This window comes from Pezoporus wallicus, unplaced genomic scaffold, assembly GCF_028554395.1.
Source record: "Pezoporus wallicus isolate ANWC-B61680 ecotype Strahan unplaced genomic scaffold, APGP_CSIRO_Pwel_v1 contig_4684, whole genome shotgun sequence".
Lineage (NCBI taxonomy): Eukaryota > Metazoa > Chordata > Aves > Psittaciformes > Psittacidae > Pezoporus > Pezoporus wallicus.
The window spans coordinates 1,794,426-1,808,487 of NW_026637499.1; the positions used below are offsets into that span (position 1 = coordinate 1,794,426).

Genomic DNA, 14,062 nt, shown 5'->3' on the forward strand with positions numbered 1-14,062 from the left:
CCTAAGCTACTGTGATATGTACTATGTGATAATATTTATACTGTGATGCACCTGTATATATACTCCAAACACAGATGCAGATACATGCTGCGTCTATGTGGATACTGGTTTATAAATTAGTGATGCTTTTCAGTCTGTGTAACCATAGGTGCAGAACCAGACACCCTGCACTGTGCAAACACCCAGGTCCTCCTCAAAATCTCCAGGCTGGCTGACCTTCTGAGCCCTACGTGCAGCAGGAAGGTAGCTTAGCTCTGGGTCTGGCCATTGCATCTCCTAAAGGGCACATCTTTGAAGCCACAGCTCTCAGGGCTGGGCAGCAGCAAGTGCAGAAACAGAAATTCCCCCTGTCACAAAGAAGCTGCTCTTTTATTGAGCCAGCCTCAGAGCTGGAGTGACACGAAGGTAGAAACATGGATTTCTGTTAGCAGCTTATGCTCAGCTGCTAATCAGATCAGAGGAGACTCGGTCACGATCCATTACCTGCAGCCTTGTGACTAATTCCTAATGAGGCCTCTCAGAGCAGAGGAAGGATCCTGGGTAATTATCCCAAGAACCACACTTCAGATTAGGTGGAAAACTCAGGTGTAGCTTTAAAGGTCATTTTGTTCTATTAGGAGGAGTTCTTACTTTCCTCCCTGTATACCTTGGCTGGGTCTGGTCTCTCTTCACTGGATTATGCAACGTGTGGTTGACCCCTGAGGTCTCTGTCTACTCCCATCAGAAATCACAGCCTCATCTACCTTACATACCTCATCTCCTAATTTTTCCCTCTTCCTCCACCTCCTTCCCCCTCTCAGGCACCTTGCTTTTTCTCTTCTTTTGTAGAGTCAAATAGCCGATAGGGATGTATTGATTCACCTACTTATCACTTTGTCTGCCTATAAACCCAGCTGTCTGCTTATTTAACTGTTTACCTAGTTATCTGATGTGTCATGCTCCAGTTTTCATTACCAGCAGCCATCATTGCAGTATATAAAAAGCCTCAAATCACTTACTGTTAATTAGGTAAGAACCAGAACTCAATGATTTAGATAATCACAGGAATAGTGAAAACAACCTGCCTGTTATTTTTAAAGGAGAATAACAACAACAACAACAACAATATATCCACAACATGACTCAGTAAATGAAACCCACTTTCTGTGCAACCAAGATTAAAACAGCACTTGCCAAATTATACTCTAAGCGGAAGATGTAATGTAGCCCATTCATCTGAAAAATTAAAATTGGTGCAAGTACAAGGATTCCAGAAATAAAACCAGATGGGCAAACGAGCAATTAAATCCCACATTTCCTTATTTTGTCAAAAAACTTAGGAATAACCTTAGTAAATTACACACCCAGTGAATTTCCTCATTCTGCTGAAGTTGACTTCTTGCTAACCAGCATGTATGTATGTATTAATTCAGTCATGACCTCTATCTGTTGACTTCTGGACCAGCTCCCCAACTGGGACTGAAGCCATGGCTTCTAGCATCCAAATAAAACCTCTATGACTTTTCCAAAAGATTATGGTCATTAGAGAGTCCCAAAAGCTGATCTGCAAACCTCTCACGCGAATCAGCAATTTGGGAGGGACAGAGAGAGATGGGGTAGAGTGCCCCTTCAGCATTAAAGGAAAAGGTCACATGTATTTATATTGGTGTATGTATTATATGCATAAGTCCATCAAAATTGAATGACAAAAGGCACTTCAGTAGGTCCAGCCTGCAGTTCTTTGTGCCTGTAGCTCAGTCCCTGTCAAGCTCTGGCTTTGCTGTGCTGAGCATCAGATGAAGCCACCAGTCTTGCTTCAAGGAACTTACAGTGAAGGCAGCAATCACAGCAGAGGAGTTGAAAATGCTATTCAAAAAGGTTTCTCCCCCCACTCTAATTTCATCCCCCATTCCATCCCTATATCCATCTCCCTTATTCCTGTGCCCTACCTTGCAGGTGGAGTTTGCTCTCAGTGCTTTGCAGAAGGACAGAACTCACAGAGTCCAGATTGTCGTAGCTGTTACAGCCCAGGGGGCCAGTCCGAGTTTCTGTTACCTATGGAGGATGTAGAAAACAGAGAGTGTTCCCTTTGACTGCAGCACCACATCTTCCCTAGGCAGTTTCAGACCTTGTAATATAGTGACTCCTTATCAGCAACTGATGCAATCCAAAATACATCTCCCCTAACACAGAAAAGAAACCGCCCCACATTGGACAGACACAGCTCATGTTTGGCTCACTCAAAAGTGAAAACAGCAAACTGTGTCTGCTTTCTTTATGGTACTGCATATTATTCTGGGCTTGGCAATGAGGGCCTGCAGATTGATGTTTCTCACAGAGGATCTCCACTGGAGAACATCAGAAGCCAGTAGAGGAATTATTCCCTGGCTTCTCTTATTGGAAAGCAAGCTACAGAGATGGATTTCCAGCCCACTACAGTGCCTAGTGCTCCCAACAACGTATTTGCACACCATCCTTGTGCTGAGGATTGATGGAGGCACAGATGACCTGCGGTGCTGTTGCTGTGGTGGTTGCTGTTGTGGTTGCTGTTGGTTTCCAGACACGGAGGAGAGCTGCCCTTCCTGAATTCACAAAGGATGATTATCTACTGTCACTGTTTCAATATCTCAATACAATCTCCCACCCAAAAGGGAACACACTCAGCCATGAGACACCACAGAGCTGAAACCTTTCAGAAATGGCTAACAATGATGACTCCATCCATATCTCCTTCCCTGGAGTGAACTCTGCAACAATAAAATCCCTCCCCAGTATAGGATGATTGCTTTCAGAGAAGGCAGCCTTTGTCTGCAGAGCTATTTTCCCTATTTCGTATGCTCTGAGCAGCTTCCCTTCGGTCCTGCTGCAACCCTCAAGCTGTCTCAGCCCGTTCCGTTCAGTAATGCCACACTGAGTTTTTCATCTTTTCTTGTAGTAAATTCACCTGAGAGATGTTCACCAGTCTTACACCCGCAAGATGAGAATACTCTTGGGTCGGATGTGGTTGCCCCTTTCACAGACCTGCCTTTTCCTTCCAAGCTCCATCTCTGATCTGGATTAGCTGTTCCCTCTCTCCCTTCTAGAGGTCGCCACCACACATAGTGGAAGTTTCCTATCCTACACAACTATCACACTGAATACCCCCTCCTCTTTCCAGTTATTACTCACCCTAGGGAAATAAATTCTTCAGTAAGGTCAATAAGAGAACAATTTACCCAGGAACTCAGTGCAAGAACAAAACAACTTGTGATCAAAAAAGACATCACACTGGACTAGCAAAGTCCTGCCCAAATCCCTACAGTATTAGTATGGGCACACAATCTTCTTTCTTTTCCCAAGGCAGGAGACAATACCTTGATTGCTCCGGTAGAGATCTGGATCTCGTGGAGTCTCCTCATGGTGCCATCGCGGTCTACAAAGTAGGAGGAAGCAAGCTGGTGCAACGCTTCAACGCTCTGGGTAGCATTTCCTGACTTTCTGTCGAGGCGGCTTTTGTCCATGTACATGGTCAAGGCCTCCTCTCCTGCAGCAGAAAGAAAAGGAGGAGATTTCAGGCTGCTGTGGAGGTTCAGCTGAACAGGAACATGTGGCACCTAGAGAAAGAAAAGTCCAACACCTAAAGCACTTTTAAATGCATCCACCTTTCCTCACCAGTACCAGAACTTCACTGTAGTTAGTATACAAGACCTTTCTTCTCTATTCATCCAGAAAGGCCAGGGCTACCACACTTGTAGATCAGCTCCACTGAATCGAGTAGATAACATTCTGGATGTTTGTTAGCCAGCATAGCTTTACTACAACTGCTGGAAAGGATTCAGAGCACTCATCCCTCTTTAGGAATGCTTTTCTCTGTGGGCAGCACCCCTAGAATGATGCACACTCAATGGGAGAAGACCAATTTTATGCAGGTGTCTCTGACCTGATATCTGGAAGGATTTACTAATGATTTAAGTTGCCACTAGGACACAGTTATGTAGGTGGGTATAGAGGATAAACGCTAGATGCAACTCTTCAGCTTCCAGTGAGCATGTGAAAGGATGAGGGCAAGGAAGTGAGTGAAGGGGAGCAATCAGAAGAAAGAACAAATAAGAAAGCTAATTTAAAACAACCACCGTTTCTGCTTTTCTTCCTCTCCTAGAGTCTCATTCAGGGAATTTCAGTGGAGAGTGAAGAGTATTCTATGAGGTAAGGGACAAGAGGTGATTTTGAACCAGTAACCATGGAGTTGTTGTGGGAGTGAAACAGCTAATACTAAAGAGCCCCAACCATCCTAAACATCAGCAGAAGCCTGAATGTAACAAGAGAGATAAGAAAAGGACATAAAGCTGAGAAGCAATATTTAGCCAAAAGTTCATTCTGTGCTGGATGAGCCAGACTAAAATCCAGCTCATCCTTAACATAAGGCTGGCACTATAGGAGGCGTAAAAGAGTAGAAACCTATCCTGCACCCTTAACATGTGACTTTGATTTTAACAAAGACAATAGACACCCACGGTAGAAATTTCTGCCATTTCTACATAGCTCTCTTAATGAGAGGAATGACACTTGTTCTCATTTGATAGATGAACCACTGATGAATACATCGCCCCTGGCAATGATAGCATGGTCAAAGAGGAAAATAATGTTCTACCACTTTCTCAGCCAAGAAATGTTTTGCTCTTCAGCATTTTTGCATATTGTGTTTTTTTAGAGAGCAAGCACTTTTCTTCAAAATTCTTATTAGCTGAAGTAGTTTGATTTGTCCAAATAATTTCTTTTATTGCATACATGCAAAAAATCCCCCCCCCCCCGTTTTTTTTTCCTGGATACTTTCCAGCTTTCATCTGGAAGCCAAATGCCTGAAAATAAACCCAAAATATTCTGGCTGAAAATCAAAATATTTCTTATTGGATTTCAGTTTTTTTTTCAAGCTATTGATATGCTGAGGATTGAGCCTTTGGCTTTAAGATGAAAAATGAACTTTTTTTTGGTGGAAAGAAGATAGTTTTCATCAAAAGAATCGATCAGTTGAAATCTTTTAATTGGCTTCACAGGAGCTAAAGTGGTGAAGTTTGGCATGGAAAACTTTCTCTCTTTAATATTTTCTTTAGAATAACATCATATCCTTTGCCTGTGATCAAAGCTGTTGTAGTAACAGCATCCTCATTGTTACCTCTCACAAATACACTTTCCCTGGAAAATGAGCCGCTTTGATTCCTTTATCACCGTTATCATCATTGTACATTGAACAGCATGAGGAGGCCTTGGCAGGGATCAAGGCTCTGTCACATCAGGTTCTAGCCACACACAGCAGAAAGATAGATCCTGTCCCAGAGTATTTAAACTCCACACATCTGAGGAGACAACAGCTGTATACAACAGACAGGCAGCAAAGCACAAGGCAATAAGATGACTGTGATTAGCACAAGAAACAGCGGTCACCACACACCAGATGCCCAGCCACTGTTGATGTGTTGTCAGGTTTCAGCTTTGAGGTGACTTTTACAGGAGGATTTGAGGGAAGGTCAGACTTTGTGAATCTGCATGAGAAAACTTGTTTGCCACCAAAAGGAAGCCTGAATAGGAGTTAGCTAAGAGGCTTGAGGAAAGATAGGCTGATTTTGTGTGAATGAGCCCAAAGTTTTGTATCTTGCATGTAACAGAAGCATTTAACAGCGTGGAGATGCAGCAGACATAAATGATGCTTTGTCACCTCTTTGTAAGGCTGTGACAGGAGAGAGAAGACCTGGATAATCCCCCCCTAGCTGCAATTCTCAGAGGAACCTCTTGGATCCAGGCAACAACTCTAATCTCACCAGTAAATGGAAAATACCAGATTTCTCTGGAAAATTGTCACACCTTTGTTAATAGTCAAGGCACAAAAATCAGAAGCTTTTCACTCCAGACTAGTTCATTTTAGCTAGAAGAATGTTGGGATTGGAGGTGCCTTGAACAGAGCAACCAAGAATCCTGAATTGAATCACATTAGGCAACACCACTGGTTTCAGATCACCAGGAAATCCACCTGCTTTCTGTCCCTAGACGACACAAAACAAGCAATGAGCAACTGAAACAGCTCCTGACCTCAGAGAGGATAAACCTGTGCTCTAGGGCAGTGCAGATCAGTGATTTCCCCACAAAAAAACTGTCATTTTATCCCCTCTCTGAGGTGTTTGGACCCTTCCAGTGAGAGTAAGAGGAAGAAAGCAGGAAAGCAAGGACTATGAGGTTTGATGCTTTTCCTGAGGGACAAATAATGCCCCTAGGAGTGAAGGGTGCTGACCAGAAATACCATTGCTGGAAACCTATTCCACATGCATGTGTGCAGATGTGGAAAAGCACAGCATCCCCATGGAGCATGTGCATGAGAAAGCAGCACTCTAGATCAAGAGAGGTTAACAGATTTTTGCTGCATTATTAAGTCTTAATTTCTCATTTATTAAGCAGATGCTATGTTCAAAGTTGCCTTTCCTTTAGGGCTTTCCCTGCAAATTGCCTCTCAGCTCTGTGTGCTTCCTCCCAGAGCATGGGTGCCCTCAAAATGACCCTTCACCAATTCCTTTGTCAGAACTAAACTGGAGCAGAGCTGGGTTTTATTGGACCCAAGGGGGATGTGACTGCTTTGTAGGCTGAAAGGCATCAGAGCTGTTCCTCATGTGGCCAGGTGTGAAAATAGCTGCTGGATTGAGGTGGGCTGGCCTGATCCATCACCCAGCCTCCTGGGGACCATGAAACAGCTGGCATTTAAAAGCAGAACAATTTCCTGTGTGCTTGTCACTCCTTTGCAACCTAATAAGACATCAGGTAAATTACAAACCACTGTAATCCGAAGCAGAATCATTGTTACTCTTCTGAGGAGCCATAAAGTCTTGGGAGAACAAGGGTGCCGGGACATGCCTGGTTTTATATCCCGGTGGTGGTGTTTAGCCCACAGCCTGTGATAAGAATGTGTCCTCCTTGCATAATGCATGCCCAGCTTCATCTACATTTTCTTTGGGACTGCCATTGCCCAGATAAATCCTTCTTCCCTCCCCTCCCATTGCTCACCATGCTCTGGGCTGATGGAGCGTTTAGCACTCCTCTCCACCACCAGTTCTCGTTACAAGCCTCTGCATATTTAAAAGTGTTGTGTTGTAAAACTCAGGAGAAGAAACAAACCCCCGTGAATAATTCACAACCTCAGCCAGGCAAAATTAAAAATATATTTCACTATCAAAGGTCTTCTTTCAGATTTCCATGGATGCGAGTGGCAAGAAAAAGGAATGCGATGGAAAGAATAGCAAACCCACAAAACCACTCTCAATGCTTTACTGGAGTCTTTACTTGGCTGGCTCTTGTAAAATATGGTCCTGAAAAGTGATTTCCTCAATAAAAAGCAGTTTATCTTTATGCAGACTTCATTAAGGCCTGATGCAGGCAGTCACCTGTACCCTTCAGTGCATGGAAACCTGCTTTCTCTCACATTTCTTACAGATGGAGGGATGTTTTTGACTGCCTGGGCTGCAAAAGCAGCCCGAGGACCTTTGAAGGACGTTTGCCACATGAGAGGCCATTTGACTTCAGTGGAACTGTGCCAATCTACCTACCACCTAATTTGTGTATGAATCATATGCACACATCTAATCTCATCTCCGTCTCACCCCAGTGTCTGCAAAATGCTTTGGGAACAGACAGATGGCCAGAAATCCCTCAAAGTTCACTGCAGACTTCGCAAAGTGGCAAGGCTGGGGGTCAGGTACATTAGAAGAAGCCACAGCAACAAAGTACACTAAAACTAAGACCCTTTTGCACTGCAGAATCCCTCTTAACAGACAGCAGTTCTCAAAAGAAAAGCATTTAAATACACACCCCAAAGGGATAAAGAATGGCAAAAATAACACAAGAGATAAAGAAAAATCAGCAACTATCAAGGAGCTGCTATTTTTCACCTAGTTTTCAATACTCAGTACTTGAAATGTTCGTGCAGCACCCATAGCAGTGCACACTCATGGGTTAATGGCCCTACAGCACTGTATCTTATGTCATCACTGACATATTCCACTTGCACACACAAGCCTCTCTGCAGTCCTTGCACATACACTGAGTTTTACTCAACTATTGTTTTTTCAAGAGCCTACCCCACATTACTGTGCTCACTTATGTATTCAGCACAGGCCTTTCTGGCTGCACACATTCCCTGCCCAACTCCTTGAACTCCCTCTTCCTGGAGCTGTTTAAAATTCCTCCAGTTCCAGCAAGAAAAGATGATTTTCCCCCTAAATTTGGGTTCATTCTGGAAAGAAAAAGGAGAGGGATCACACATCCTATTGTCAAATGAAGGACAGAGGAGCAGGAATGACAGACAGGCTTTGCAGCTAAATGAAGCAAGTTTATCTTGACACACACCGGTACACACACGCTGTTGTCAGAGGAGCACCAGTGCACACGTACCACAGATGCTGAATGCACACACATCACATTGTGAATTCATTTGCAAAGGCTATTTCTACTCCAGGGATGCTCCCACCATGGGACAGGCTTCAGCTGCTGGAGCTGCATCCTGGCTCCATGCTACCAACCATCCTCCAAGGTGCTTTGTAGGTGCTGCCCAATGCCTTCACCACCCCACCACCCATGTGAGGAAGCCGCCCAGGTTGCCACCTACCTCCCAGGGTGGCAGAGATGAGGATGTGGGTGCCGTACTTTTTGATGATGGTATCGATGAACTGCTGCGTGGTGGGTCTCCTGCCCAGGAGACGGATGCTCCTCTGAAACTCAGGCATCAGGGGCAGTGGATTGTGGAGCAGGTCCCTCCGCTCGATGGCTGTGTTCCTCACCTTCCAACGGGCAAACTCCCTATGCGACAACATAGGAACACAACAGGGGTGAGGCTCTGAGTCTGGAGGGGAAGGGAGAGCCACCGGGGGCAGGAAAGGAGGGAGAAAGGGACAATCCTGTTGAACATCCCCGCATGGACACACACATGGCTAGACAAAGAGAAAGGGTGAGGAGAAGGAGAAAGGAGAGACATTACTGCACAATGACAATACACTTTAAGGATCAGGGTCTGGGCTGATGAGGAGGTAGCCTCAGAGTTTGCAGAGATGTGTGGAAAAGGGCTGCATTTCCCTTCCAGCAAAGGAAGTAGGCTGGCCCTATCATCCACACTCACTTTGTGGTCTTAAACCTCTCCATAAAGCAGTAAATCCTAGTTTGGGTCAGAAAAGCTTATCAGTTAGACTGCAGATCTAGCCCAATCTGATCACTGCTATACTCCTGTGTCCACAAGCCTTCGTGGCATGCTTTTGCAAAGCAAAGCTAAAGGAAACACTTTCTCTAAGCATCTTAATCTTTCAGCACCAGGAGTACAGCAAAAGATCATTCGGAAATACAACCTAAAAGGATCAATTCAGATATAAGCAGAGGCCAGGATGAAAATTGAGGTTTTGGTTTTCTTCCTTTCCTTTTGTAAATCAAATAAAGTGATTTTCAAATCCCTCCTTTTAAACTGAGAGTTACTAGGGGGCAAAAAGTGATGCTTGCAAAAGCAGCTCTTTATTGCAGGTATCCATTCTGAAACAACACAGAGGGAAATGCCTAGAGAAAACCTTGCCCATCTGCGATCTAAAAGACAGGCCTCAAACATCACCAGCTGAGCACCTAAAAGGTGAGAAGCCTGTTAATGTCATTTGAAAACTATTGAGCAAGGCCTTCTTAAAAGGCAAGGATATTATTTATAACTCCCCTCCTGCAATGCACCTGCTCTATCTTAAGCTCTCTCCCAAATAATCAAGTCACAAGCTTCTCTGTCACTTTTCATTCACTTATTCCTGTAGCTCGGGTTTAAGACAAAGCTTTAAGTCGTAGGTGTTGGGGTTTAACCCCAGCTGGCAACTGAGCCCCACACAGTCACTTGCTCACTGCCCCTTCAGTGGGAGGGGGGAAAGAATCAGAAGAGTAAAAGCAAGAAAACTCATGGGTTGAGATAAAGACAGAGTAGAAGCAAAGCAAGCCAAGGAATCCATTCACACTTCCCATAGTCAGGCAGGTGCTCAACATCCCCAGGACACCAGGGCTCTACCATATGTAACAGTGACTTGGGAAGACAAACACCATCACTCCCAACATCCCCCCTTTCTCCTTCTTCCCCAGCTCTATACACTGAGCACGATTCCATATGGTCGGGGATACCCTTTTGGTCATTTGGGATCAGCTGTCCTGGCTGCGTGTCATCGTCCCCCCCAACCCCTTGTGCCCCCCCCAGCTGCCTGATGGGGTTCGAGGAGCAGAGCAGCGCTGTGTGAATGGCTGTGCAAGCGCTGCTCAGCAGGAGCCCAACAGCCCGGGGCTGGCAACGCTGATTCCATAGGAACCAAAACATCCCGGGGTTGGCACCAGTTTCCAGCACAAACATCGCTGGATTGGCAATTTTGTTTCCAGCACGAAACTAAAACATCGCCCCATACTGGCTACTATGGGAAAATGAACTCTATCCCAGTGTTAGAGAAGAAATTAGATTAACTATTCTCTCCGAATAGTCCTGTTTAGCATTAGTAGCTTAACATTAGCAGCTGAAGACTTCGGCTGCACAAGCTGATGGAGAGTAAACTATGAGGAAATTAATGCTGCTTACACAGAACCAGCTGGATTTAGCAGATACAAGTGGGATAAAGAAGGCAAGGACCAAGGAAACAATTCCAAGAGAACAAAGTACCTTCAGAAGAAGGCTAGCCCATAAGAAAATGAGAGACGACTGACCAATATTATGTGGCTGGACTTGGGGAGGGGTGCTGGTGGTACAGGTATGAGAGGCATGAGTTGGAGTAGAGGTCCCTCTTCAGAGGCACCCAGCTCAAGTTGTAACCTAAGAATTAATAAAAAACTAATTGGAAACCTTCACTTGGACTTGGTATTCTCAGTGGGATGCTATTGCCCAACCCTGTTTTGGTGCTGTGAGTTAATCCATGACACCCAGTCTGACCCATTTCAATAGGATTGACAATACGTTGCATTTCTGATCAAATTGTGTCACCCGGCACCAGCAGTCCCAGTTTGTAGGTAGAGAACCTGGTAAGCAGGCAGATTTAGAAGATGTTTTAAGTTACAAAGCCAGGATCCCAAAACAGATCTTTTTCTCCCCAGGTTGATCCTACTTTGTGTGCATCAGGTTGTTTTACTTAATGCAGTTATGCATGTATTTAGATTGCACCCACCACAACACCCCAGGCTGCCCAGCAGTAGCTGCATTCATTAAAATAGGAAAATGCCAGCTTGTTACTTAAATACCTCTTTACACCTGAGCTAAAGCCCCCTCTGTCGCTTCCAGGCTTTCGTAAGGCAAGTAAAAATGCCAAAACAAAGCACCCTTCTTTCCTCATCCAAAGAGCCATTAGTGTCAAACCTTGAAATCCACAGAAACACTGGTTTTAACTAAAAAAAAACATCAAAAAAGGCCAAAAAACCCACCCAAAAATAACCTTTACACCAGGATCTTACTACAAGGAGTGGAGAAAACAGCCCATTGGCTCCAAAGTTGTCTGCAGGTAATCAGTACATCACTAATGTGTTCACTGTATGGAGTAGAACATAGGGAGTTTCATCTGCTATCCCAGAATAGTGTCCAATCCCAGTACTTAGAATGTGTGGAAGGGATATGTTTGGGGGTCCCACACTTGATTTTTGAGACAGATAAAACCTTAAAAGTAAAGATAAATAGCTTCTGTCTGACAGTACAGAGAGAGGTTGCTCTTATTCCCAATTTGTGTTGCAATCCCAGATCTAACTATACAAGGAAATCCTCTTCGCATAAGGAAGGAGTGGTCTGGGAAGAGGTATATCTGAGTGCTGAAAGACAGGCAAGGTTTATAATAAATACAGATTCCCATGTTCCTATCATAAAGATTATCACTAGCAAACATAGGAAAAATGCCATCTGTGCTTCTCTGCAAAGAGACAATTATTGCTTCCTGTAAAACAGGAAAGCAGTGAACAATGAAGATGGGAGAAGGTAGGAATAGAGACTGGAAACATGGTAAATGGTGTATTCAAAGGGGAAGTGGGTTCTTTTTTTACATGAGGTCCAACAGCATCTGATTATACCACTGGCAGCAGGGAAAAGGAGGAGTTCAAAAGAAATCATTGCCATATCTTCAGCCTTGCCTGGTGCCAGGAGACAATTCCAGTCCCTGTTCATGCAGAAGAGAAGCCTTTAGCAGAATCCACATCTAAAACAACTTGTGCTCCCCCTTACTTCCTACATATGTCACCCCTCCCTGGGGCTTCCTGCTCCTAGGGCATATCATTGAGGTGAAAGCCCAGTTCTGCTATACTTTCCTAACGTTTGGATGTCTGCCTTTCATAGCTGATGAGAAAAGCTGAGCAAATACGTTATGATGAATAATTTATGCAACTAACTTAGATGTTTATCTTCTGCTCATAGAATATCCATGAGCCAGTTGCCATTACCTATAATTTATGTATTATTTGAATTTATTTAGTGATATTTTCCAAGCTTTTTTCCAAGGTTTTGCATAACATTTGGCCGTATCCTTCCTTTGGTTGGGATTGCTCAGGCAAACGATCTGGTATTGTGGAGCTTCCTGATCAATGACCAAAAATACACTTTAAGCTTGGCTTCCCCAGTTCCAGAGGACTGTATATTGAAAGCAAGCCTTTAATATTAGCAATCTTCCACACAACCTATAGAACTCTGTGCTGGAATATGCACCTGAGGTCAAGACAGTGGTAGAGAGTGGCAGAAAATAGACAACATTAATGGATATGTCTAGTGAAATTACTTAGCATTACTGAGGTGGTAAAAAAGGTGAAGTATATTTGCAGTGAACTGTATAGCTCTGACCTTTGGAATGATCCAACCTGTAACTCCTGAAGTCTGTGATAAAACACCTCCAAGAACAGGTTTTCTATTAGCTTGCAATGCGGGACTGAATTGCATTTCCTGCAGAAGCAGCTGCTATTGGCCCAAACTGAGTTCATGGCACTGGCAAGTGCACTCTTATTTGTCTCCACTGATTCCTTCAATCTGGGAATCTTTGCATGATTTACCAAGGCCTTGGATTCAGGGATGTTGTGTCTAAAAAGGCATTGAAATCTTTCCTCTCAGAAATCACTCTCAGACCCCATTTCACTGTCATTGCTTCTCAGTGCCATCAGGGACACCACAGTCTTGATGCCACTGCCTGGGAAGCACAGGTGAAGCCTCTACAGGTCTCAAGGCACTTATAAAGACAAACAGTGCACTGTTGCTCATTCTCCCGGTGAAGAAGTTGCCAAACTTGACCAGGATTATGATGGCACTCCATGATACAGTTAAGATTAGAACAGTCTCCTGACCCTCAGGGGAAACCCCCAGCAAGGACCTGAATGTCTGCCAGTGGGGAAGCTTTTAAGGGCTTTGGAGAGATGATAAACCTCTTAGCAAGGAGGAGGAAGAGTCTGTATCTCTGATGCAGAGATGGGATAAGGAGAAACTATGACCTAACGTCTGAATAGTGGGGGGAGAGGCAGATGTTTATGCTCTAATGTCTCGCCAGTGTAGACAGCCCATACTAATGTGGAGTGTGCCCAGGCAAATGCATTCCAGGTCAGCAGAGGAGAGTCTGCTCTCTTCTGGTGAAAGCACTGAAGAGTCGACTCTTCTAATGGCTGGAAAGGGTAGGTGGTGCTAATGCCAAAAGGGGGAAAGGAGAGGAAATATAAGGATGAAGTACTGCCTCAGGAAATGCATATTTCAGCCCTTCCTCCCTGTAACAGTAAGGGGATGGTTTATTTGTATATGGCTATAGCTGAGAAAATGCTTGCCCCTTCATAGTTTGCATCAAGGCCATACACATCAGAGAGAGGGGGCCACCAGGGTTGTCTCAGTGTCACTATGACTCCTCCAGGGAAACAGGAAAAAGCAGGAGAAAATACTGAAAAGGGAGGAAAAGCCAAAAGCCTGGAATGGGTGCATCACCCAGAACCACTGCTGCACCAGCAGAGAGATGAGGAGAGTCCAAGGGCATGAGCATCGCTACCCAGGGAGGGAAGTCTGAAAGAGAGAGGCCATCAGAGCAAATTAAATTCCCCGTTTTCAAATGGCCAAGACAACTAAAGTATGTGAGTG

The 14,062-nt window shown here is 44.4% G+C and overlaps 1 protein-coding gene across 1 annotated transcript in view; it reads right to left on the reverse strand.

Moving 5' to 3' along the window:
- The window catches only part of BRINP1 (BMP/retinoic acid inducible neural specific 1), an 86,498-nt gene that overhangs the window by 18,175 nt on the left and 54,261 nt on the right, over positions 1-14,062 (reverse strand). The window contains exons 3-5 of the mRNA XM_057405894.1: positions 8,603-8,793; positions 3,333-3,502; positions 1,929-2,034 (exon numbers count right to left, since the gene is read on the reverse strand). Of these exons, the coding sequence (XP_057261877.1) occupies positions 1,929-2,034; positions 3,333-3,502; positions 8,603-8,793 (467 nt within the window). The remainder of the gene's footprint in view (positions 1-1,928; positions 2,035-3,332; positions 3,503-8,602; positions 8,794-14,062) is intronic.